A 27,926-nucleotide genomic window follows, 5' to 3' on the forward strand; every position below is an offset into this window, starting at 1 on the left:
CAAGCCAAGCCTTTAAGTCAAATCTATACAATAATAATGGACCATGAAGATCCTGGTAAGAATGTATAGATGTAATTTTGTACAAATTGTATACATACATGTTATAACATTTAAATATGATTTTATATTTTGTGGAAGACTCTTAGTAAGTTTAAATCACTGCTATAAAACTCTCTTTGATGGTATCACAATTAGTAGTAAACATGGAGAATATTTGCTCTCAAGACACATAACTACAGCAATTAAGCCATAATTTTCAAAGATAATGCAATTATACAACTATTAGTCACAAACGAAGTGGGAAGATTAGAGTAATGCCAACAAGGTTTAAAAGTGCTATAAAGAAGACAGATTGAGTGCCATCAGAAGCATTAATATTAAAGCGTCGTTAGGCGTTAATAAATAGGCTTATCCAAAGTTTATGTAGGCTAATCTTTGCTCTCTCCCTCTGCTCTCAACCTGCATGTTTCTCTCTCTCGCTCTCTCTAAGAATACACCCAGGCTCCACCTCTTTATGATAATGTGACAGTAGCATCTCCAGCTCGGAGACAAGCCTCCTCTCTTTCTCATTCAACTATGTGATCTGTTTTTACACTCACACGGACCCTGTCTCCTCTCCTTTATCCCCCTCTCCTCCTCGGCACACTCCATGTGCAACACCCTCTCGCAAAACAACCGCATTTGTTCGGCGAAGTTACTTTCTTAACATAGTTGACTTTAAGTTTACTTTTGTTAGATTTTTCTCCGACATGACTACCATGGCAACTCCGGCTGCCCCGGCTCTTCTTCCCGCCGCTACACTCGGGCACCACCCGGCTCCGAGCTCCGTCTCTCCGGTCACCAATTCTCCGCCACCTGCGACCCCCTCCGCCGCTTCCTCCCCGGCTCCTCCGGTGGCGCACCCGGCGCTGCTTCACCAGTTCCACGCGGACCTCTTGCTGGCGAACGGGACCCAGTTAAAGAGCGGAGGAGCCCCGGTGTCCAGCAGCGCTAAGCCGGTGTACGCAACCCCGTCGCCAGTGGAGAGCACGCCGCAGAACAACGAGTGCAAACTGGTGGAGGTGAAAGGTGCTAAACTGGCCTCGTTCACGGTCAAAGACACGGAGCTCATCTGCCTGCCCCAGGCTTTCGACGTGTTCCTCAAGCACCTGGTCGGCGGGCTCCACACCGTCTACACCAAGCTGAAACGGCTGGACATTGCCCCGGTGGTGTGCAACGTGGAGCAGGTCCGGGTGCTGCGGGGGCTCGGGGCCATCCAGCCCGGGGTGAACCGGTGCAAACTCATCTCCAGGCAGGACTTCGAGACGCTCTACAGCGACTGCACCAACGCAAGGTGAGCGAGGAGGGGAGGGGGAGACAGACAGGGTGACCCGGTGCTGAGGAAGAGTTTATCTTAAGGGTCCTTTTGCAGCAGGTGGGGTTATCTGAAGCTGGGGTAAGGGCAGTGAACATCTCATTTAGGGGACTTCTACTTCTGCATAAAATTATCTGATAACAGTCTACAGGTCCATCAAAGAAATTCTGAAATGATATTGCAAATTCCGTGTCAGAGATAATTATGCATTAGTTTGCAAATAGGTTATGGGGTTTTGTTTCATATCCCAACATTTTTGAAATATTTCAAGACTTTACCGTACTATGGGACTTTAGATTGAAGGCTCTTGGTGTATTCTACAGGCCACTGTTAAACATGTAAATTGGGGAATATATGGGAAATACGAATATTTAATAAATGAATATATCAATATAAATATGATTCGTTTTTAACAAGTGTTAGATGACTGAGAGTATAGGTCCAGATGACTCCTTTTTACTTTCCTCACTGATTCTAGGCCTTTTTCCTAATTACCATATTACCAGATGATAAAAGCTTTGATGGAGATGATGGTGTTGATGATAATGAATTTTAGTAATCCTAATAAAAAAAATCTTTAAAAGTTTGTCACGTTATCAGAGGCTATGATCACTCGCTCTCTCTGACATGCATCCACTCACTGAGTCTCTGTCACACACACACACACACACACACACACACACACACACACACACACACACACACACACACACACACACACACACACACACACACACACACACACACACACACACACACACACACACACACACACACACACACACACACATAAACACACACACACACACACACACACACACACACACACACACACACACACACACACACGCACACTCTCTCGCACTCGCACACATTGAATCTGACACTGTCATTCTGAGAAATTGATTCTTCACAGAAATTAATTAATTTTCATTTGGCCCCAAGCGGCAGCTTAAATCAGGACAAGCTCACTCACTCACTCCCTGATCCCTTTGCTCTCTCTCCTCCTCTCAGCCTCCCTTTCTCCCGCTCCCTCTCTCTCTCCTTCCTTAATAACTTGCTGTCTTATCATATCAACACTCTTTAGCCCTGAGCATCAGAACAGAGGAGATGATTAAATGAATTCTCGGTATTTATGATGCGATTATGTAAATGAGCTGTTTTGCAGAACTCTGAATGTGACCAACTACATGGGTCATCAATCCAAAGCGCCACAGAGATGTTTGGATAAAGGGGCTATAAATTGGCTGGGATTTGTTGTTTCCTGGTGCCTCAGTCTGCTGTTGTGCAGACCACATGCTCATAACAGCATGGGTTTGTATCCAAAGGAGTGTGGATTAGCCTTAGTTTGGGGAATTTATATTGTTTGATAGTTAATCCCTACTCCTTGGAGCATGAATGATCCAATTTACACCTGCCATTAAATGCAGAAAGAGGATGTGTCAAGATGTTTGAAGATAGACACCAAAAGAAAATATTTAATCATGTATTCCCTATATCTTCTTTGGTGTAGGTTATATCATTTAGCTGCTTAAAGATGGATTTCATATTCAAGCTTTGACTTGTTGAGAAAAACCATAAACTCTCTTAAAAGAAACAAATCATTATGAACTTCAGCTCTCAGCTCCATGTGCATGGATTAACACCTGCTCTTAAGCATCTGAAGCCCTCCAACCAAGACAACATCCAGATGCATCTTCTGGCTGCTTTGGGATTTCTTCTATGTCAGGTGTTAATGGGAACGTTGTTATACAACCGCTGAAAATACACAGCCTCCGCCGTCTCTAATTATCCACACAACACTCAAACAGGCTTTAGTTAATGAGATCTGAAAACATCACTCGTCTGAAATCTTCAAACGACTTCCGTGATTCTTTGTCTGAAGGCTTCAAGTGTGCTGTGGTGGCCATTAGCATCAGCCCTCTGCTGTAGAAGTTTCCAAGTAGTCCCTTGTGTGGATAAGGAAACATTCAGTAGCAGGTAAAGAGCGGGACTTAGGATGGTTATCGTTAAAGGCCGGGTTATCTCCAAGAACATGATGTTACGGCTCTCTGACAGTGTTAGTGCTCAGTGAGGGTTTTGTTACTGATTAAGACAGCCATCACTTATTATTTTCCAGTTGAGTACAGTCAGACAGCCTGCAGGAAATAACAGCCTTGTCTGATAGTTTAACATGACTTACACAACCCTTTACATGGACTCCCACTGTTTAATCTTATGGATTTATGTTTGTTAATCATTCTTTTTTTAAGATTAAATCCAAATAGAGTTTATGAAAATGTTTATCATTATCTGTCCTTATCCTATTTAACTCAGTCTTTCACTCCTGCTGTGTACAAACACCACTGAATAATCAAACCATAAAGAAAGGCCGACTTCACCCTCATTCAGAGCCTAGTTATAATTCGTAAATAGGTGGCAGACAAACACACACTCCTTCTGTCATCTCTGTACACACAAACTTACACAGTCACGCCTGTGTGTTTGCTGGCTTTGCTGCTAAATGACATTAGTTCCACAGAGAGAACATGGCGTGTAAGAGGCAACCTGATCCTCCGTCCCTTTCTTTCTCCCTCACAAAGGAACAGTTTCATTCTCTGTTAGGATCACATCAAACAGCTCGCTCTGGTCAAACTGTGTGTGCATCTACAATATATACTGTATATATGTAACTTTGTGCAGAGTACACAAATGCCCAACCAAAACATTGTTACATAAAAGTAATGTCATGTGGCCAGGTAATAAAATCTCTTGTTACTTTTTTAACAAAGCGTGTAACATCAACTCATTGCTGCATTTGTACGTGTTATTAACATATTTTATTTACTAACACCTGAAACATAGCATAAGATTTGTTTTTATAAGTAATGATATTTTAAAGGGTTGATTCCAAATATATATATATTTTTTCTCATTTTGAGGAACGCAACTTTAAGATACCTGATTTCAGTCCACTTAAAATGAAGGTGAATATAATTTCATTTGTGGTAGCACAAGTGCTTTTTCAGAAACAGTTTTCATTTTACTCTGGAGAACAGGTAACAGTTTTCAGAGGAATTCGATTTTCGTTACACCTTCTTTTAAAGAAATGGTCTCTTAGAAAAACGGTTAAAAAAATGTCATAGTTATCCAGCATTACAGGGACACTTTTTCTGGAAAAAACAAGCTTTTGAAAATGGAATTATCTAACACCACAAACTACATTTCATTCACCTTTATATATTGAGGTGGAAGCCAAAACCTCTTCACCTCAAACCTAACAAAGTAAAATGTCAGAAATGTTTCTTGTAATGTAGGTTGACTGACCCTTTAAGGGATGTCAGATACTGACCCGAGTTCACACATGCTTTGTTGCTGCTCCTACCACCAGGGACATTTACAATCAAATGTGAAGCAGGTGTAAATTAACATAGAAATAACAGTTTGCATAAAAAAAGTTAGTGGAATGATAAATGATACGAAGCGGAGTGCAACAAAAGCCCGTTCTTTGTGTTTCTCTGTGGCAAACATTGGCCGCGCAAGTTGGCAGCTTCGTTGTGTGTATGTGTGGGAAGGTGGACTCCTCAAAGCCGAGCCCCACTGCCATCCCATAACTCACTGTCAAAGTCAGCAGCGATATGATGAAGGGGGGGGGGATGTGTGTGTGTGTGTGTGTGTGTGTGTGTGTGTGTGTGTGTGTGTGTGTGTGTGTGTGTGTGTGTGTGTGTGTGTGTGTGTGTGTGTGCGCGCGCGCACGTGTGTTAGGGTGGGGTGATTATCCCAACTTTAACCTCTGCACTCTTTTGATGTTTTATAGAGAAGTGCCCGATGATAGAGAGGGGCCTCCGTGTCTTCCACAGTGACAGGTTTTAATAGAGTACACACACAGGGGCACACACACTTTTACACATACACACACACTTTGGAACACACACACACAGTCTTGACATCGTCTTGACCCTGGAATGTGGGAGAGGAATGCAAGGCAGTATCAGTCTAGGAGATCAGATTCTTGCCATGATCAAACGTCCTGTGTGTGTATGCCTGAACGTGTGTGTGTGTGTGTGTGTGTGTGTGTCTTGTCCTGCCTGCTTCTTTCATGACATCACCTCACAGGCTTTCCTAACAACAATGGCGCATAAAGCCTTTTCTATTTTTTCTTCAGCCCTCGATTTTAGAAGAAGATCACAACATCAATCTTTCCCTGCCTTCTCTGACCAGCAGCATAAGTCTTCCTGTGCTCGGCGGCGACGATATGATTTATCAAACTGGACCGTGACGGCGAATACAAACCCGTGTGATAAACACAGATTGAAAGGATGGGAGCATGGGAGCTGTAAAGCGCTGCTAATATATTCCAAACAAAATCTTGTTTGAGCTAGTTCTCCTACACGCATTCACATAAACACACACACAGCTGCTACCTATCAGCACTTCAGTCCCTCCAAGCCAGTAGCTGTTCCACTGTTTTGACTGTAACACTTCCTCTTCTTTCATTAGTTTTCTCTTTCCTCTCTGTGTTTATGTGTGTGTGTGTGTGTGTGTGTGTGTGTGTGTGTGTGTGTGTGTGTGTGTGTGTGTGTGTGTGTGTGTGTGTGTGTGTGTGTGTGTGTGTGTGTGTGTGTGTGTGTGTGTGTGTGTGTGTGTGTGTGTGTGTGTGTGTGTGTGTGTGTGTGTGTGTGTGTGTGTGTGAATGTGTGTGTGTGTGTGTGTGTGTGTGTGTGTGTGTGTTAGCGAGGAAGAGAGAGATCTGTCATCTTTGTTATGTTTTGTTTCTGTTCCACCTGTGCTAAGCTCCAGCTGCCATGTTTGGCGTTTCATGTTTCAGGTAACACACACACACACATGCACACACTACTAGGCTAAGCTTGTAGGGCAGAACTCAATGTACAGAGTACCCTTTTAAAAAATGTGTGTGTGGCCAGAGCGTTGGCATGAGGGAGGACGTCTGGGTGAGATTTTAATTAAAGTTTGAGACAAAGAGGTCATAAGCCATACACCCCCTCTTCTACACACACACCTTACACTCACACACACACAATGAACTGTTTTCTCTCTCCCCCCGCCTCTCTCTCATTCCATCCCCACAGCTTGATGACTTTTCCATGAAAGGCTTTTTCATTAATCCTACCTCAGGGAACCGGTGCTCTCCAACCTCACACACACTCACAAAACACACTCGCGTGCACAACACACACACACACACACACACACACACACACACACACACACACACACACACACACACACACACACACACACACACACACACACGTAGACCTCCCTCTACGGGTCACTTTGATGTATCAACGCACTTGCAGACTAAACACAAAATTAGGTTCCAGCTCTTTATGCCCCCTAAAATGCAACATATACAAAGGCACGCACGCACGCATACACACACACACACACACACACACACACACACACACACACACACACACACACACACACACACACACACACACACACACACACACACACACACACACACACACACAATACACACAGGCCATTAATTAGTGTGTGCAAATAAACAGTAGTAAGGGAAAGGGAAGCGGCTGCTGTAAAAACCAACCACAGTCTTTGGTCTCTGTGTGTTTCCTCTCACTGTTGTTTGCTTCTGCATTTGTGTGTGTGTGTTTGTGTGCATGTGTGTGTGTGTTTATTTGAGGTGTTTCAACATCTTTTTCAGTGGAAATGTGTTGCTTTGCCTTCAAACTTGAGACTTAAAAATACATTTCCTGCTTTTGTTAAGCACAGTATGTTGCTCTACTGTACATGCGCTGCAAACTAATATTGTCTGTGTGATGTGAATGCACCCCCACCTCGACAAAAAACACAACACACACACACTCACACAAACCTGTTCACAACTTCATCCTCCTCGAACATTCCTGCTGTCTTTCTGTCAGGGTGTGTGTGTGTGAAGGATTGTATGTCTACCTGAGTGTGTCTCTCTTACTGTCTACCTGAGTGTGTGTGTGTGTGTGTGTGTGTGTGTGTGTGTGTGTGTGTGTGTGTGTGTGTGTGTGTGTGTGTGTGTGTGTGTGTGTGTGTGTGTGTGTGTGTGTGTGTGTGTGTGTGTGTGTGTGTGTGTGTGTGTGTGTGTGTGTGTGTGTGTGATATCTGATGTCAGCTGTCACATCCCAGTCGGTCTGGGCCCATAATAAGAGACAATAATAACAACTCATTAAAACTGAGGGCAGGAACTGTGGAGCTCATCGGCTCATCAAATTAACCTTTGAACACTTCATACACACACACACTGCTCACACACACACACACTGGTGTGCGCTCTCACACACTCACTCAAGCTACCTGTTTTTCTCACACAGTTAGTGACTGCACAATCTTTCTCTCTGTCTTTTTGTCTCTCCCCATCTCCCCCCCTCTCTCAGCCAGTGGGTGTGTCAACAGGGGATTGGTCCTTTCTGCTGGGTAATTGATGAATTATATGCAATATGCAAATGAGGCGCCATTAATCTCCTGACTGACAGCTTCGTTTATGGGGCCTTAATGACGGCTGGATTAGATTCTAATTAAAATCTGCTCAAAGACACCCCACGCTAGGAAGATGCTGCTGCTAGTCTATCTCTCCTGATTTTTTTTGTACTCTTTCCCACCTTTTCTCACTCTCTCGGACTCTCCCTCCATATTCCTCTCACTTTACATGACCTCATCTTCCCCTGCATCTCCCTTCTCATCTTTATTGTTCTGTTTCTTTTCCTCTCTCTCACACCTTCTTCTCGCCCCTCTTTTTTTCCCTCGTTCTGTCACTGTCTTTAAATGTCACACACACACACCCAGACACACACACACACACACACACACACACACACACACACACACACACACACACACACACACACACACACACACACACACACACACACACACACACACACACACACATCTCAGACACATGCACAATCGCCCACGGACTCATGTTATCCAATGTCAAGCTGGTATGAGAGGAGATGAGCTGCGCTGGTTGTCATTAAGCCTGATGTGGCCCGTGTCATTTCCCTTGTCAGGACATTCACAGCGTTTAGTCAGAGCCAAAGTGATGTCTGACAGCTTTTCACATACCTCCTCTAGGATTGATTGAGCATACCCGGCTCAATCAAACCATGTGAATCTGTTTGTAGTCACAACGTTTATTGAGGAAATTTGTGACATAGCGGGGGAAAAACGTCCAGATTAAGAAAGAAAGAAGAGAGGGAAGGAGGCGAGCAAAACACATTTAATAAGCAAACAAATGAATGAGTAAGCTGAACAGTAATGAGGTGCTTTATTGATGCCATAGGGAAACTCCTTTTTTGCTTGCTCGTATCCACAGGGAGGTCAGATTTGCTGTACAGCAGCCTTCCTGAAACCGGTCAGGTTTCAGTGTGTTTGCTTGTTGACACTTCAGCAGGATCAGAGGTTTACAGACTGAAGGGCAGTTACTCTAACCAGGCCACCCAACTCAGCCTCAGCAGGAAAAACAGACTGACTGAGGGACTATTAAGTATTAAAGTGCTCTAACGACTAATGTTAACTTGTGTTTTCTGCCTGCAGCTCGAGGCCGGGACGACCGCCCAAGAGGCTGCAGTGTGTGACAGAGGGCGGGACGCACCACATGCTGTCCCACAGCGGTCTGATGCATGCTGGGATCATACCTCCTGCAGGTGACCACCCACGCCCCATGTGCACATGTGTACTGTAGAAACAATATCACACAGGCACACAGACATACCAAACTGCTGCTGATAAGAGGAATCACTTATGACACAATATAACTATGATGTCCACTGTGCATCTTCAAATCATAAGGCAGAAAATGTACACTTCCCTAATATACTTGTAGGAAAAAAACTTGATGGACACAAGTATAACCTTTAATTTGACATATTTTAAGTGGTCTATAAACAGAACATTTTAGGAACGTAAAGATGTAATGAAGAAAAAAACGAATTATATATTTATACAATTATTTTATGTGTGGAAATACACATCATTTAATTTAAATGTGATATGTAATAGATATCTATTCTTTTTGGGACAACATTTGCTTTTGTGATAAAGAACTTCGTTCATTTGGCATACAAATTGCCCATTCCTCTTAACTAACCTGCCAGTGTATTCTGTATCATCACATATCCATTTAAAGGAGAAAGCCTTTCTGAGTCTCTAAATCCCCCTTTTTTGTTTTTAATAAGGCTGATGTTTGCAATTCTTCAAAACTGTACAGAAATCACAGTAGAAATCTTCTTTTGGCTCCATGATCGGCTTTAAACTGTAAATTAGGGACATGTTGTTGCTTCAGTCCTTTAGATGAGCTGTTGCTAAAGTTCAGATTTAATCTCTTTTCAGCTTTTGGAAAGAGAGAGTTTCTCCATCGGTTTAAAGAAAATAGCATGTTGCTTCAGCACTACATTTTTTCCGCAGACTCTCATAATGACACATTTTACCACTCATCAATACCATGAGGAGGCGGGATCTGGGAGGCGACCTGTGTGTTGATTAATAAAATTAGCATACACACTGCTGACACACGAGAAACAACTCATAACTTGCAAGTTAGCCTTTTTTCATGAATTATAAGTACACAAAGTCCTCTGTTGAGTTGCGCAAGATTCTAAATCTTTAGGCTTCTCAAACTTTTTTCTTTTTCAATTTTAAACTTGCTATTAAAATCCCCTGTTTCGTAAAAAGGGAATTATAATGTGTTTTCCCAAAAATGTCCTATTCCACATTCGAGCAGGTTGATTTTCCCTTCAAGCATGAAATTAAGTTTTAAGATAATTAAATTATTTTCAGGGGGCAGATAAAAAGATAAGTTGTTGTTTTGTTATTCGTAGGTTAGCGTCTGTTTTAGATTTGTTAGCAGTCTTAGTCATCCACTTGCTAAAGGCCGTGCTGCTGCTTGTTCTTGTCACAAACAGTTGTGTGTTAGAGTCCTTAGTGTGGTGTGTGTGTGTGTGTGTGTGTGTGTGTGTGTGTGTGTGTGTGTGTGTGTGTGTGTGTGTGTGTGTGTGTGTGTGTGTGTGTGTGTGTGTGTGTGTGTGTGTGTGTGTGTGTGCGTTAGTGTGTGTGTGTGTGTGTGTGTGTGTGTGTGTGTGTGTGTGTGTGTGTGTGTGTGTGTGTGTGTGTGTGTGTGTGTGTGCAGCACAGAGAAAGGGAGAAAAGTAATTGTTGGCACCTCGCCGCTCTCAAAGTTGCCCTTGGCTTTGTGCTCTTCACTGCAACCTGATCTTTTCATTCCCCGCCTCAAAAGAAGCCATTTTCTGTTAGCTCCGCTTCCTCTCACTGTTCAAAGGTGCTTGAGTGTGTGTGTATATGTGTGTGTTGTGCCTGCGTGAGTGTTCAAGAGCATCTTTCTCAGTGGGAAAAGAGTCTTTTTCCACCAAAGGAGAGGGCACGGCGGCAATGTCAGCGCTACTGATTAGAGCTGGCCACATGAGAGGGGAGGAAGAGACAGAGAGAGGGAGGACATTTGAGCGTAAAAGGCAGGGAAAATCTTTGATGTGATCCTCCTTAGTCTCTTTTTCTCACCCTTGTGCACTCACACATACACACACGCAACACGATGGCTTATGTCCCGCTGTGATGCTGACATTTGAAAAGGTAAAGTCAGGAGAGGGAATGGGAGTAGAGCAGAGAAGAGGGCGGGAGAGAGAAGAAGAGAAGATGAGAAGAAAAGGAACAATTTGTTGTGGTTGTCTCCGTCTTGGATGGACAGACTATGCTTATAAAACCATTGTGTAACAAAGCACTCTCAGCGGATCAGTGTGTTGCAAATGTTTGGATGTATCCAAGATCAGGAAATTAGGACTTATGGTTTGTTTGCATATCTTCAGTCGTGTTTGCACAGTTGCGTGGTTTGTCCAAATTTAATAAATCCATGTTTGTCTGCATTAGTGCGAGAGATCTTTCATTTCTACGGCATAAGATAGAGTTTTAAAGGTTTATCTGTGGGTCAAACTACCTTCTGAGGTTCAAGACACAAATTAAAATGTGGCTGAGCCCTCCTGCCACATTTTGTCACTCTCCATTTCACATTATCCGAAAGTGCACAACCCCTATTAAAATGTATCTTCCATTTTTTTTCTAATGCTTCTAATTTATACTGATAAAGAAGTACTTTCTGTCTGAGAGGTGGAGCTGCTGCCGCTACTGAGTGTCATCCTGTGTGCTGTGCTGTGGGATGTGATGTCCCTGTGTGGGAGAGATGAATGTCTTGGCTTGTTCCTATCACTGCTGATTCCCTGGCAGACTAAATGGCCAGTGCAGCGGTGCAGTCAGGATGAATGGCTGGCCTCTGTCTTCCCATGACAACCTCCTGCCTACCCACTGCTCTAATCCTCCACCGGGGCCATTGATCTGGCTCTTATTGATTCCTCTTCTTTCTTTCTGTCCTCCTTTTTCTTTTTCTTCCTGTGCTTATATCTGTCTCCCTCTCAGATCTGTCTGCCCTGGCCAAGAAGATCAAACTGGAGGCCTTGGCCAGTTACCACAGCAACCAACAACATGGCGGGCTAAACGGAGAAAACGGTGACCATAGCCACCAACTGGGTGAGGGTCATCACACACACACACACACATATGCTTTTGGCGAAATGTTTAATGACGGTCGTATAACACGTCGCCCAATTGTTGTCTCTACAAATCTGTGTTGCCAAGTAAATACGACTCGAGCAGCTGTGTTTGTGAGCGGCCGCTGAACCAAGCTGATTAAAACCAGGATGTGACATCACCCCCGCTGCCGATACATTTCCTGTTAGAGACGCCGAATAAAAACAAAAAACAGCAGCAATGAGTCAGTTCTTGGGATGAAATTAGAAACGGAAATGTGATTGCACCAAACATGGGACTCTTCACATTACCTTTACCTTAAACCACTGCTTTAAAAACAACTCTAATGTGTTGGGCAATTTCAAACTGGAATAAACTACCACTATATTTAAATTAAATTACTCTCAGGATCAAAAAACAAACAGTCATTATTAGGGAGTAACCAATTAAGCCCGAATTAAATGACTTATCATTATGGTTATTAATTTGTATTTTCAATGGTACACAGTTAGTAGTCACAGATACTTGTATACATCTATTACACTTTTGCTATTATTTGATTTAATCATGTATCATATATATGACTTAAGTGTGAGAGACTTATTATTTTTTATTTTATTTGCTTTTATTGATATTGTGGATTGTCAAGAATTTGATGTTTTAATGTCTTTTCTTGACTTTAATTTGGACCTCAGGAAGAATAGATGGTACTGCCAACTACTAATAAGGGATCCTAAATAACGTCAATTAGCTAACGTTATGGTCAGGTAATCCAAGCCATAAAAATGTAAAAAGCACGAGGACATATTTTTTGATAATCAACAGTTTTATCGTTGTTTCATTATATATTTTCCAGACTATGATAAATGCCTGTAAAGGTGAACTTGTGCGATTCTTAAAAACACAGTTGGTAATCCCTAAAATGTTGCCGGAAAATCATTAGTATATATTAGTCATCACATCGTGAGAAGGTAAACCCAAACCTCTGTTACTCATGCTCAACCTGGTATTAGTCTTTCATATTAAGTATCATTAGATCAGGATTTACTGGAAGAGCAGTCTTTATTTTAAGTAGTTTTCTTGTCCCTTCTGCTTCTTGTGCAGGTTTAATAATTAGTCATACAATATTAGAAACAGGTCCCTTTACTGCACCGATCCCTGGCTTTGCAGTAAATGAGAGCAGCCGGGTAAAGTGGAGCAGCACCGGGATGATAGAGAGATGAATAAGATGAGAGGCTGAAGCCAAATCAATAGTCTTCTCTCTAATTCACTATCCTGAATGCAAAACGACAAATGCTGGACAATCGATAGCGGTACGGAGACACGCACGCACACGCCGGCACGCAGACACACACACGGGACGCACCGCCCCCACTGTTATCGACAGGTTAAAGCGACATCAGTGTGTTTAGACAGATGACAGGGCTTATGGAGGTCTGTGTGGAATACGCTATCAACCTGGGGACGCATACACATGCACACACACACACACACACACACACACACACACACACACACACACACACACACACACACACACACACACACACACACACACACACACACACACACACACACACACACACACTTAACATGAGGTTGCAAGGCTTAAGGACAGAAATGGAAAGGAGGAAAGTGTCCTTGTGTTTTTTCAGAAATTACAAGGAGACAAAAGTAACGTAGTAAATAAGTAGTAAAAAGTGTGTGTGTGTGTGTGTGTGTGTGTGTGTGTGTGTGTGTGTGTGTGTGTGTGTGTGTGTGTGTGTGTTTGTGTTTGTAGTAAATATTTAACTTTACCCATGTCAGTAAACACTCCAAGTCTTAAGCATTGTTTACCATTGTATACACTCAGTTACGATTTCCAGCATCTGCGCGCATTTAGGTGGCATGGTTACCACCAGCTATTATAAACCTGTAAAGCCTAATCATTGTTAACGATAGAGTCAAGTGGAAACACACACACACACACACACACACACACACACACACACACACACACACACACACACACACACACACACACACACACACACACACACACACACACACACACACACACACACACACATGCAAACACACAGGGCAGGCATACATACACACACACAAGAACGATGTGTTTTTTCCATACCGCCACCCACAGCCTTATGGGAAGGATAGGCCCCTACCAGAGCTTTAACCACTACAAAGGCAATCTCAGATTACACACACGCACACACTCACAAATGCTGAGTGTGACACCTTATGGGCTGGGGAAGAGCGGGGAGCAACCATTTCTGTATTTAACAAGATCTTCTGGGAAATTTACAGTAACTGTTTGTTTACAGTAATGGTTTGTTTGGATAAACATAAGAGAGGCACTTTGACTTTTGATGTTTTTTAATGAAACATAAGAGAGAGTGATGGGAGGGCAGAGAAAGTGAAGAGAGGGGGGAGGGGGGGGGGGGGGCGAGTTAAGAAAGAGAGTGAAAATGAAATTATAGAGAAGGTGGGTTTTGAGGGGAAGGGGGGGGGGGGGGGGATAAAAGTGGAGCGCTGGTTTCTAACCAAGGCTTAATATTTGGAGCTGGCTGCTGGTTGATTGTCGGAGCATCTGGTTATTTAGCTCCATTCAGACAGATCTTTTGTTTGGATTGGTTTCTGCTCTGGGCAAGTGAGAGACTAATCTGCCAAATGCACAAAGCACTGCACATATGTCCAGCGAGCCCGACCCATAAAGTCAACGCCTCACTCTTTATTTCTCAGTTTGCCTTTTCTTTTTTCTTTCTCCTTCTCTTTTCCCCCCTCTTTCTTCCCTTTCCCTCCATTATTTGTTCTATTTCATCTCCCTCTCATTGGATAGCCTGTTTTTGTTTCCATGCACTCGTTCTATTATTTGTGACAATTGTGCGGAATAGAATCCAAGTTTTTTTCCCTTTGTGTTTATAATTACCCAGCGTGCATTGCTGGCCCAGCACCAGGACTGCCATCAGCTTCTTTTGTTCCACTTCCTCCCTGTGTTTCTTTTGTTTTTGTTTTTCCTTTTATTAAATGATAAATATTTATGTCATTTTCTCCCCCACAAACCGGATTGTTTGTTTCATGAATAGAGGGACTGCAACAACCCACTAGGGTGCTGTTGAGAGGAAGGGGTTTTCTTTAAAGATAGTGGATGCTTGTCGTAAAGAGAGGAGCGCGAACAACAGATTGGCCAAGATAATAAGAGTTTGGTTTGAACCGCTGAAAATGTGTTGGATTACCGTCAAGAGCACCGGGGCATTGAAAGCAGCTAAGCATTGTTAGCCAGTTTTTCATCATTCCAGAGAGGCTGTGTTTGTGTTTCTGCAGGTGACATTTAAAGCATCACAAAAACACATTCAGGCCATCACTGTTTTAACATCTTTCTCTTGTAATGAGCAAGACGAGACGGTGTCCTCTTCCCCCCTCCTCCTGTTTCCTCCTGCTTTTATCTTTTTCCCCACCCCACTTCTCTAACCCCCGAGACACACACATATTTTCGAGTTGTGGTTTGGAAGCAGAGCAGTCATCCAGGTAATATTGACATCACAGAAGAATGACATTGGTGTCCAGTTTCAATCCTGTCATTTGAGAAGCTGGGGGCTTTCAGTTCAGTACGCAGCACAGGACTGAGCAGAGCCTTTAAGTAGTGCTGGGTAAATACAACTGAAGCAAAAATGAAAGAAGATGGAGGCCTGACCTGTTTCATGTTGGCTGCATGTATAGTGCAACTTTGATCGTCTTAAAACAGAGCTGCTGGTCTGATCTTCAATGACAGGAGGTCTCAAGCTTTTGTAACAGGAGGCCGTCCCTGATGAAGTACATAACACAACTAAAGAAAAAAAGGAGAAATTATAAACGGGGCTCTTAATGTATAAAATTGCACTAAATGAAATCTAATCAATTGTTGTCGTAATAGAATTGTTGTTGATCATTTTTTGTCACCATATCCGAGTGAACGTCAACATGTTTGTTTCTCATGTTATGAGCGGCGTTGTTATATTGAAACGTAACTGGTCATATCATTTATGCATTTTAACTTGATGTTTTTTATTTGAATGGTTTAGCAATTTTAGATATTGCTAACTAAAAGTTTTTTAAATTAAGTATAATAACTATTTTGCAGTACAACGGCAGCCAACTAGGTGAGGCCCACCATGCAGACCACTGGTTGAGATTAGCTGTTACATGAGAAGCAACAGCTAATTAATGTACTCTACCTCTATAAATACTACTCTTCTTTAATTGTATTTGTATTCCTCCTCACCAGTTCTGGATCAGCTGCCCTTCATGATGATGTCACATCCTCTGATACCTGCCAGCCTGGCGCCCGCCTCCGTTTCCATGGCGATGGGCCAGATGAACCGACTGAGCACGCTGGCCAGCATGGCCAACATGGCGCAGCTCCACGCCAAGCTCCCCCCCCGGGGGCCCACCTCCGTCATTAAGGTGAAGCCCAAGAGTCCTAATGGATCAGATCACGTGACCTCAGAGTTTTAGAAGTTTTTAAGTATTGGATGCTCATTTTAAAAAAAAAAGACACTACTAAATTAAAAATAATTTGCTTTTCACATCCAGAGACATGGATTGTATCCCTCTAATTCAGGCTCTTATGATCATTTAATTTCCAGAATTTAGTTTCTATTTGTCTTCTATTTTGGCTAAAAAACTGATATTTTCTTCTCGTGGTGATCCAAGATCTGGATCACTACCAGAATGATATCAGTTGTGTTTTGGCTTAAGGCCCATCCCATATCTTTGTATACATATTTGAGATATCCTGCATAAAGACAGAAACTCCGACCTTCTTAGCAAAATCACTTTGCTTAAAAACCTTCCTAGGTTTCAGTGGTTTCTCTCTTAAGACTAATTAAAGAGCAGATCTGAAAGGATTATGATTTGACACAAATTTCATTGCACCAGGTCCAGTTGCAGGAAGTACCGCCTCCGGTCGTAATTTTAACGATGTCGACCATTGTTTTTCATACTCTGGGCTGGGTCCCGGTGTTAGTGTACCAGGCTTCTTGAAATCAGCTCCAAATGATCTGTACCTGATTTAGTACCAGCATTTACACGGATATCATTTTGTTTTCACTATAAGCGATTTTTGGACAAGCCTAGAAAAACACAAGTAGCCTCAACTAAAATTGAAAGTACTTTGTTTGAATGTAATTTTAATGAAATTAAAATAAAATGATGTTGGTAATTGATGTTTTAACTATAAAGTCTAAATTAATAAAATAAAGTAATTTTAAAAGTATAAACAGAGACAGAAAGTAGATACAGATGCACAATCCCTATAAAGTATTTACTGATAGTTACTAAAAGGTATATATTTTTTAAATACATAGTGCATTTCAATTTCCTCTTGCAATACATTTAGAATATCCAACACAGGATTCAGTTTCTTATTTAGGCAAAAATAATCAGCATCTAAGGGCAATAAAGGCAATACAAAGTTTTTGTAAGAAAGAAACGCCCCTCAAGTAAAGTGTGATTAATGTTTTGTGTTTTTGTTATTTTTACTTTTTGCACTTTGTTATCAGCCATTATCTTCATTTGATTTTGTCACTTTAATCATATTTTCTTTTTGTTTTGTAGGAGCGAGTGCGTGACAGCCCCTCCCCTTCTCTATCATTGGAGGAAGCTCAGATGTCATCTAATCACAGCAGCAGCGTGTCAAGTTCACCGTCCCACACAGAACACACTGCAGAAGGCACACGTACGTACCTACCTGTGTGAAAGTGAAAAATATGAACGATGCTGTAGCTAGAACAAAACCTGTGAGGAATTTGTGAGTTATGATCTTTTTGACATTTTGATTTCAGACCCACATGACCAAAGTCACAATGTCTCGGGGCACTCACCTGGGGTGGCGCACGGGGCCCGAGAGACAGATGGGACCTCAGTCGAGTACGGCAAGGAGAACAAGAGGGGCCACACTGACAGAAGTAAGATACACTGTTAGCAGATAAGATAAGATTGACCTTATTGTCCCCGAGGGGAACATTAGCTTGGGCCATAGTGTTGCACAGAGCTGTAAACAACTTCAAACAATACATATCCAAACACACAGTTAGGTGTTAATTCTCTAACAGAAATAAGTACATAGGCATTCTAAAATTGTTTGTATAGCCTGGGTCCGTTTTTAACCTGGTTAAAACGAACTCTTCTCTTTAATTTAAAGTGCACCTATCATGCTAAACAGATCACCAGTTCTAGCCATGCCTCGTATCCCTCTATTTCACTTCCTGTTTCAAAAGTGCTGATTTGGGTAAAGCTTTAAAAAATAAAATAATTTATAAGAAATAAAAAAGGAGGGGGCTGAGCCAGGCAGCTACAGCTACTGTCTAAACTAAATACTGCCGTGATGAAAAGCCATATCATGGATTATCAAGGATTATTTCTGAAACAGTATGGAGCTCAAAGGCTTTCTCTCTTGCCGTTTATACCACAAGGTGAGTTCCTTTTTATTTCCTGCTTCTTCACACACATGCTCTGTGCAGTACAGGTTAGCTCTGAGTGTTAGCGATGCTAATGTACACATGCACCGACCATATTACGTCCAAAACAGTCGGGCATTGTTTCTGATAGCAAAGTTTCTGATAGGGCCGTGGATCCACATTTCCGATATTACGTCATATCGGACGCAAATCTGGATCAGCTCCGTTGTACCCCCTTTTTTAGAGATGTGGGTACAGAGGAAAAGAGAGAGGGTTTTATTTTCTGACGCTGCTTGAGTTCCCTGACACACCGGGGACACATATTAATGTATCAAAGACATAAAAAAGTGCATTTTGCATGATAGGTCCCCTTTAAATTTAATTTGAACTTGTAAGGTGTCTTGAGTCATATTTTAAAGTAATTAAAACTCTCCGACTTCACACACATTTGCTGAAAGACAATGTCAGGTTCACTTCAAAGGTCAAGTTTTGGCTGTTTTCTGAGAATTTCTTGTCACATTGAATGATTTAATGATTACTTCTCAGACAAATCGATTCCCTTAAAACAAAGTCTGTCAATACGGCACAAAAACAAGCACTCAGTTTCCCTTCAATCCATCCATCTCTGTCATCATTCACACTGTGGATTTAAACTCTAGTGTCTGTACTTTATTCAACCCTATCTTTTTTTAAAGAAAAAGGGATTTCCTACTCTTTTAGAAGAAAGAAATACCTCAGTAACAGGTCGATAAGGACTCACTGTCTCCCCCCATCTTCCTCCTCTCCTCTTTGCTGTCGGCACACTCCTGGCTTCCCGCGGAGAGCAAAGACAAATAATTCTGCAAAACAGAGCTCCATTAGACCAAGAAGCAGTGTTACATTAGCGAGCCATTTGCCGGGCCGCGGCCTAACGAGCCAGGCGGCCTCCCGCGCTCTCAGCTGGACCTCATCTGCATAACGACCGCCTCCCTGTCGTTAGGGCCCGCGTTGCCACGGCGCTGCAACGTCAGTTGTTTGGTTCTCTCTGTCAGGGAGGTTTGCATTAGCTTAATGAGGACTGCTCAAGGACAAACAGTCAGCAGAAATCTACAGCGAGCAGGAGAGGGAGAGCGAGAGAAACTGAGAGTTTGTATGTGTGTGCACGCGCCGGTGTAAATGTATTCTAATACTGAATCACATTATTCAGTAATCGAATCCAAAAATCACAAAGGGCCTCCCAGGTAAGGTTTCATACGCTGTCAGGTATCTGTGAACATATTGACAAAGCAGTGCTGGCACCGACAACGTGAATGCCATGCATCACACATCTCATTTATGCAATTGATTTTCAATTGATTGTGCTGCATGCAAATGAAACGCATGTACATTTGCTGGATTGCAGGCTTTTGTATTCGACCTGCAACATCACAAGATAGGTTTATCGTGGATTGAACAGAGTTTCAAAGAGCACTTCAGCGCTGTCATTCTGTCAATCCATTGTATGATAATCTCTGAGTGTGTGTGTGTGTGTGCGCGCGCGAGTGAGTTTTGGCTGTGTGGGCTGTTTCAGTGGTCTTTGAACAACGTATCCATGCAGCAAAGATCAGAGGCCATCCCTGACACCTCACTCCCATTAACCAAACATCAGCAGAATTGTATTCTCTGTCTGTCTCTCTCCTTCTCTTCCTCCCTCCCTCCCTCCTCTTCTCCTCTCTTCCGCTGACTGGCAGTCTTCACGTGGTGAAGTTCATTAGCCCTGGGGAGGGGAGGGAGAGGAATAAGAGAGGAAAAAGAGAGATGAAGTTGAGAGGAAAGAGAAAAACAGACAGTGACCTTGGTTAGGGAGATGGGTAAATGATCAAACGAGTTGGCAGTTGTATGTGTGTGTATTTATGCCAAACCTGTGTGTGTGTGTGTGTGTGTGTGTGTGTGTGAGTGTGAGGTAAAGTAGGCGTAAAACAGTAACTCAATAAAGGATCAGTCACATCCAAGGAGCCTGGGGAGCCCACGCTGCTGACTGCGCACTTCACCGGCTACAAATGTCTGTGTGTGTGTGTGTGTGTGTGTGTGTGTGTGTGTGTGTGTGTGTGTGTGTGTGTGTGTGTGTGTGTGTGTGTGTGTGTGTGTGTGTGTGTGTGTGTGTGTGTGTGTGTGTGTGTGTGTGTGTGTGTGTGTGTGTGTGTGTGTGTGTGTGTGTGTGTGTGTGTGTGTGTGTGTGTGTGTGTGTGTGTGTGTGTGTGTGTGTGTGTGTGTGTGTCTGTATGTGAGCCACGGGAGTGTAGTTGGATGCCCTCCGCTGAGCTCGCCAGCACCTGCTAATTACCTTTCTCTACAGAGCAATGCTTTTAGCAAGAAAGAGGGAGAAAGTGGAGGAGGAGGGGGGGTTGCTTCTCATCTGTGAAACACCTTGAATGTGACAGTTGCCAAGACGTGCGGCCGAGGCGGAGTAGGGGAGGTGGGTGGATTTGGAGCAGAAGATGCTGTGGTCAGCTAAGTGGAGAAAACACTGTCATTTGTCACAGACAGAGAAAAGTGCCAGATTTCACATCGCACGTTCACACTTGTCTCTGCTCCAGTAAGCGCCGGACTCCCAGGACGTCTCCGTCCTCAGTGGCTCGGATGACAGTAAACGCAGAAAGTGAGCAACTGCCTGATGTTGGGGGGGATAAAAATGCAGAAAATGGCTAATCTTCATCTCCCCTACTGTCACGAATCGGGAACACGCAGTTCTCAGGTTTACAAACAGATGGTCATCCATAATGCAGCTTCTTAGCTGTTTTTATGGGAGAAGTCAAGCTGTGATGCATTATCAATAGGCAGAGTGCCATCTAATAAAGGGTAACCACATTTAAAAAAAAAACAGGACTTCTGTGTAGACAGTAATTAGTGTAAACACCTATTTGCTGTTGGGCCTAATATCTTTACAAGGAGACATTAATTAAATGTATTAGTAAGCTATAAATTATAGACATTTCCATTCAGCCTTATATGCTCGCTAGAATCATCTTCCCTTTGCTCGTTTGAAACAATCATGATAAAATAATGTGTATGTCGGGGGTGATGGTGTAAACTGCATTAGTGAGTGGCACAGAAATAGACAATACATCAACTTAATTTACATTTTAAAATAATACTCTCAATGCCTTCACAGGAGGGACTAAAGAGAGAGAAAGATATCGTATTAAAGTTACGTATTATACTCTGTGTATGACGTTTGCACAACGTATGGCTTTGCTTTATTGGCCAGATCACCATTGTAAAAGAGATGTTATCTAAATTGGTGTATCTGGTGAATACAAATTAAAACGAAAGTTGAACGCACGGATTGGAAGTTGCTTTGCAAAACAAAAACATGTAAGATGTAATTTAAGGTATAGAAAATATATAATAAGAAGGGTGTAAAAAAAAATACAAAATATTAAATTATGACAAAAAGACAAAAAAATGAAGTATGAGACTGTCGTTTCTGGGACCTACATCTTTAGAAACAGGTCATGAATATATGTATAAAGTACTGTTTGTTTGTTTTTAAACAGCTAGGTGTCCTAATCTTTTAGGTATTATAAAACGTAACTCAAACAGTTACACATTTCTTGGAGTCTGTTTTCAGTTGCAGATGTTGTGCTCTTCTGAATCTTTTAAACATTAAAATGGTGTATGTGGGATTGATTTAAGCAATCATTCTATTACACAAACTATCATTGTAATCAACAATATCGTAAAATAATTTCATAATGTGGGCTAATTTGCTCCCAAACCTACGCTTTCTGCTTGAGTTCATCTCCGTCAGAAAGTAGTTCCTAGAAAGTAGTTCCCATGGTAACTATAGCCGATCAAACACTCCTGCGACCCCGCTTACAGTTATTGATATAATTATAGTAAATAATATATTATTAACCAATTTATTGAAAACAATTTATTGAAAACAATTCTTGAATTAGGCTATTTAAATATCTGAGTAATCACTGTTTGGGATTAGCGGAACAAATCAAATCAGGCTGTCCATGGTGCTGAAACATTTTGGGTTCAGAATGAAGGTGGATGTTCATGCTGCCATTAAAAGTGCAATTCTTGAAACAGCTGTCCATGAACTCCATGCCAGACTTTTTTGCAGGTGGTGCTGTGGTGTTCACGGGTAGGACTACGTTATAGGAAGAGCTTTCCTCCAGTGGCCGTTTCATGGCGTGTCCCGGACCAGCAAAAAGCGCGTTGCTCCACATCTTTCTGATGTCTAGAGATGGAGCCCAGTAGCTGCGAAGCGATGACTCGTTTTTATGTCCGCTAACGAGAGACAATGTATAACAGTGTAATGGCTGTGTGTCGCTAAACGTCGCTATGGAAACCACACGATGTAGGCTCATGGAAGTAGTTTCGGTAGGCTAGTGGCGTGTGTAGGCCACTAAATACTTTGTTATTAGGCACGTTCTATTTGATTGTTGTTTGATCGTGGAATCAAACACGCCTATGGACCAATCAGAGAGCTTGCTCAAACCTATGTGTTCGGGCCGAACCACGCCCCTTAGCTGTGATATAATGAGCATATACCACGGCCTGTCGTGAGCTATTGCTTAAATATACGTCAGTGCCCATGTTTTCGGGATAATTAAGGAATAAGCTACCCAGTGCAGGAATGTGAATCATTGACTTGTATCTAATAGTTTTTTGGAAGTCTATGGCACAAAGGAGCCTGCTACACTCGGCCACACAACAACATCTTATTAGTGTGAACAAATCATCTATGATGGAAAGAGAATTCTATAACACAAAGGTTTGAGCAATCTCTCTGATTGGTCAATAGTGTTTGATTCCACGATCAAACAACGATCAAATAGAACGTGCCTAATCACAAAGTATCCAGTGGCCTACACACGCCACTAGCCTACCGAAACTACTTCCATGAGCCTACATCGTGTGGTTTCCATAGCGACGTTTAGCGACACACAGCCGTTACAATGTTACATTGTCTCTCATAGAGCATACAGCGGCTGGCGGAGGAAGGGTTGGAGGCCACAGAAATCAAGTCCGTTAGCGGACATAAAATCGAGTCATCGCTTCGCAGCTACTGGGCTCCATCTCTAGACAACAGAAAGATGTGGAGCAACGCGCTTTTTGCCGGTCCGGGACACGCCATGAAACGGCCACTGGAGGAAAGCTCTTCCTATAACGTAGTCCTACCCGTGAACACCACAGCACCACCTGCAAAAAAGTCTGGCATGGAGTTCATGGAGAGCTGTTTCAAGAATTGCACTTTTAATGGCAGCATGAACATCCACCTTCATTCTGAACCCAAAATGTTTCAGCACCATGGACAGCCTGATTTGATTTGTTCCGCTAATCCCAAACAGTGATTACTCAGATATTTAAATAGCCTAATTCAATAATTGTTTTCAATAAATTGTTTTCAATAAATTGGTTAATAATATATTATTTACTATAATTATATCAATAACTGTAAGTGGGGTAGCGGGAGTGTTTGATCGGCTATCGTTACCATGGGAACTACTTTCTAGGAACTACTTTCTGACAGAGATTAACTCAAGCAGAAAGCGTAGGTTTGGGAGCAAAATAGCCCACATTATGAAATTATTTTTGCGATATTGTTGATTACAATGATAGTTTGTGTAATAGAATCGCAATCATACACTTGAGGCTCCAGTACGGACCTCGGCGCTGCCGCAGTACTGTCGTACCAATAATGACGTTTAAGAACGGCCTCTCGTGTATGATTGCTTAAATATAGAATATGTCTGCAAAAGTGAAGAAGAATAAACAGTGTTTGTGTTAAACTGATTAACTGACTAGATATTCAAATGTCTCTCTGCCCTCCAGATAGCAGCTCCTTGGCCTCTCAGACGTCCAGGGAGAGCTGTGATAGACAAGTGTTCCAGAAACCCCCGTCAGGCTGCGAGAGGGTAACGTACCCCGCAGGACAGAAGCTCTCAGCAGGTCTCCACCACACTCCCTTCATCTTCCCGGAAGGCTTGTCCTCCATAGAGACCCTGCTCACGAACATCCAGGTGAGGCTCTGCCGGGGCTTTATTGTTATTATACCCTGAGATGAATAGGAAGGGAGGTGAGCCACTCTTTGGGATTTCCTGAAATGGTAAATATCAGAGGAGGCAGACATTTAGGATGTGCAGTAATTGGCATGGGCGTGTGCTGACCTGCTTCTCAGATTGTACATGTCTTTGTTATCGCGGAGTCACAATGAAAGCTGGCTGGGTTTTCACAGGAAGAAAAAAAAAACATGTTTTCAACCTCATCTGACCCTGATCGCATGTAGTTAAAAGATCAGGGTTGACTTTCATGAGGCTGGAATCTGATTTCTTTATTTCTTTTTTTTTTCTGCTCCTGCTTGAGTAAATCCAGGGATTACACACCTGAGTGAAACATTGCCCAAGGAAAGAAAGTCTTTGTGATCTCTTTATTCTTACAGTGAGATTATTGAAATGCTTATTTCAAAAAAGCACTCTGCCTTTGTTTAAGTTATATAAATACAGAAATATTTGTTTAGGATTAAAAGGTTTCTCTGTGAAGTGTTTGAAGCCTCTCCTGGCTTCTGTTCAGTGTATAACCTGTTGATGTGTGTCTCCAAGCAGGGTCTGCTGAGGGTTGCCATAGAGAACGCCCGGGCGCAGGAGAAACAGGACCAGATGGAGCGGACGGAGCTGAAGATGGAGCTCGTCAGAGAGAGGGAGCTCAGAGAGACCTTGGAGAGACAGCTCAGCATGGAGCAGAAAAACAGAGGTAAGCTGCTCCACATCCAGCGCATACTATAGAGGGGGAAATGCTAAGGTAGACCCTGAAGACACAGCAGAGAAAACCCTCAGCTGTCAGGGCTTAATTAAGATTTTCAACTGGAAACGATTTGAGTTCAAGCCCCTTTATAGAGCTACTTCAAAACATTGTTAAATTACCTTCATGTTTTTTTTTGTAACACTAGCAACAAAGTGGACATTTGTATATCTAAACAGAAAACTCTGCAGTCACACCTGTCAGTCATCCTCTGTGAAAACACCTCATTTGATTTAATGTAGAGTAAACTGTAATTTCAGTATAAGTAATCTGAACCAGGAACATATTGGCCTTACAGAATATTACTTTAATATGAAAATCAACCAAACAATACCTTTAAAGAGTCAGGAAAGTCAGGAAGTAGAAATATAATAAACACAGTATCTGACATATTTACTTGACATCCTTTGTCATCTGTCCTTCTTTTATATCTTCTTCTTTTTCTCTTATTTTCAGTTCTGATCCAGAAGCGCCTGAAGAAGGAGAAGAGGAGTAAGAGGAGGCTACAGGAGGCCTTGGAGGAGGAGGTCAAGCTGCGGGATCAGGCAGAGCACACCCTGCTGCACACCGCCGCCACACACACAGGTACAAACTGGTTTTGGAAAAATATCAAGACTTTGTTTTCGTTAGCTTTAAATGATCAAATCCCATTTTCATATTAAATGTCTCCATGCCTTCAGTGCAACATGGCCTTGACTGTTCATTTGCCTCTAATTAAGTGTCTTTATTAATTAATGACCAAACAACAGGCCATCAATCATCAGCAGCCCCTCCCCACACAGAATCTGTGACCCAGGACGTGGATGGGAGCAATCACGATGACAGCAGGCTGGACACCAAGCCCACAGTACAAGGTACGGATTCACAAAACAAAAACGGCTTCCTTCTGTGTGTGAAGCGACTGCGTTCTGATCAGTAAAAAGGTTAGAGTTGTGCAATTATTAGACATAAAATACAGCTGTCACGGCTGAAATCAGAATCAGAATACCTTTATTCGTCCCTCAGAGGGGAAATGTACATTTGTTACAGCAGAAAAAAGCCAAAGACAGCTTAATGTTAACTAAGAAGCATACATAAAAAAAATATTAAATTAAAAAGTCACCTATAGTCAACAGTTTGACATTTCTTAATCTATCATTCTGAAATTGGCTGTGCGATCTTTTAAGTGTGTCTACTTCTTTAAAAAACTATGATTTAATTGGTTTAAAACCAAAGATGTCTTAATTAACATTCAAAGGCACTGCACCAAGTTTTTTGTGAATCATTTCCTTATTACCAGTGGTACATTGACTGAATAACCATTTCAGGGCAAGACTTGTAAAATAATTTCCATATACCTGCTGCTGGGGATTTATTTATCAACACATTTCATTATTACTCACAGCATTTATTGCTTAACTGACCAGTCAACCGGGAGGGTTTTTTAGAAAGGTTTCACAGGGAGTCCGCTCCTCAGAAGTTGAACAAAATTAAATGAAGCATGAGGCAGTTCACTGGGGCTACCATTTTGATGAAGATGGGCGTTTAATATATTTATTTAACGGACATTATTGTCTTCACAGGGATAGATTAATGAGAAATCCCACATGTAACGTCTTAAATGAACAGAAAAAGAAATGGCCGTGATCTCTCGCCCGGCCTCATCAGAGGAGAGCAGCCCACCTCTGCTCCGCGCCGTGCCAGGACCCCCGCACCAGACAGCGTGCTTGTTCAAAGCCAATTTTTAATTGAATGTCAGTGAAGCAAGAAGAGAACTGGCCACTAATTAACGCCTGTCTTAATTGTCCTCGTGACGAGTTTGTTTGGACATCATTTGCATAATTAACACCCAGTAATAAATCATTTAAAGGGGAATTGTCTGTCAGACAGCAGGGCAGGATGTGCTTCCTTTGTGCCAGGAAGTTTTATCGCCAAAAACAGGGATCAGGGGCCGAAAAACGGAGCCTTTCTTAATAACGATCTTTTATTAATGATCTTCGGTCAAGGTTGCAGCAGACCTGTTTTAATATTTATATGAATGAATTAGTAACGTGCAGCATATGTCCTCCTACTGTTTCAGTCACTGTGGTCTGTCCTGAAGAATCCGTCTTATTTCATAATAACATAGAATTGTGATTTTGTTTTTATTAGACTGGATTTCTTTCTGGATTTCAGAGGGCAGAGGTTTCCTGCAGACCAGCGGGATGTACTGAAGAGGAGGACGGACGGATGAATGGACAGATGAATGGAAGAATAGAGCGATGAAGATTCCTCATTTAAGAGAAATACAAAGGACAGGCATGCTCAGTCGCGTATCGTCGTGGCATCTGAGAGACACATCTGGCCTCCTCACGGGGACTCCCCTACATTTCAAAGGGTGACATTTGAACTTTTCTATTGTTCACTTGTTTAATTTATTGCATCTGCAAATCTCCGCCGTACTGGGAACAGTACTTTATTCTGATGATGTGTTTGACTGTGTTTCTTTCAATCAAGGTTTTTAGATCCTAGATGAAAATGACCATTGTTGTTTTTTTTGTCAGTGCTGTTTATCTGGACACAAGTGATGAATATAACTTGTAACAGAGTTGTGTACATATATATAGTCATCCTTTTTGTTATTATTATTACTATTATTATTATTATTATTACCACAAAAACATAAAGGCATGTTGTACAGTCAGTAAATGACTTGTATTGTGTATGTTATGCAGTAGTGCTGTTTGACAATACAAACAATACAAAATCTTTTTATTAAAATTGTGTCAGTGCTTCTTTCTTCAATTACATTTGTATTCTCTGAATGAATGGTTGCTTATTTAAACTTTTATAAGGGACTTTTA

The 27,926-nt window shown here is 42.1% G+C and overlaps 1 protein-coding gene across 5 annotated transcripts; it reads left to right on the top strand.

Annotated features, from left to right (window-relative positions):
* Nucleotides 1-27,843, top strand: dachc (dachshund c). Of its 5 annotated transcripts, none has more exons than XM_079688771.1 (11): nucleotides 1-1,333; nucleotides 8,897-9,006; nucleotides 11,783-11,893; nucleotides 16,158-16,336; nucleotides 17,489-17,609; nucleotides 17,716-17,838; nucleotides 24,139-24,326; nucleotides 24,906-25,056; nucleotides 25,561-25,689; nucleotides 25,887-25,958; nucleotides 27,235-27,843. In XM_079688771.1, exons 1-11 carry the CDS (start codon nucleotides 750-752, stop codon nucleotides 27,294-27,296), a joined length of 1,830 nt encoding a protein of 609 aa, XP_079544897.1. In that variant the 5' UTR covers nucleotides 1-749; the 3' UTR covers nucleotides 27,297-27,843. The 5 variants fall into 5 exon arrangements, with proteins under 5 accessions (XP_079544897.1, XP_079544898.1, XP_079544894.1 ...); XM_079688772.1 differs by having other exon boundaries at nucleotides 3-1,333; nucleotides 27,259-27,843; XM_079688768.1 differs by having other exon boundaries at nucleotides 8-1,333; nucleotides 25,854-25,958.
* The last annotated feature ends 83 nt before the right edge of the window (nucleotides 27,844-27,926 follow it).

This window comes from Notothenia rossii (genome assembly GCF_949606895.1).
Source record: "Notothenia rossii genome assembly, chromosome: 6".
In the NCBI taxonomy this organism is placed as follows: Eukaryota; Metazoa; Chordata; class Actinopteri; order Perciformes; family Nototheniidae; genus Notothenia; species Notothenia rossii.

Excerpts from the sequence above, each read along its gene's own strand:
- dachc (XM_079688768.1), top strand. The coding sequence starts at position 750 with ATGACTACCATGGCAACTCCGGCTGCCCCGGCTCTTCTTCCCGCCGCT. Across the intron at positions 17,610-17,715 it reads ACACACTGCAGAAGGCACAC|ACCCACATGACCAAAGTCAC; the intron begins GTACGTACCTAC and ends TTTTGATTTCAG. Across the intron at positions 25,057-25,560 it reads CATGGAGCAGAAAAACAGAG|TTCTGATCCAGAAGCGCCTG; the intron begins GTAAGCTGCTCC and ends TCTTATTTTCAG.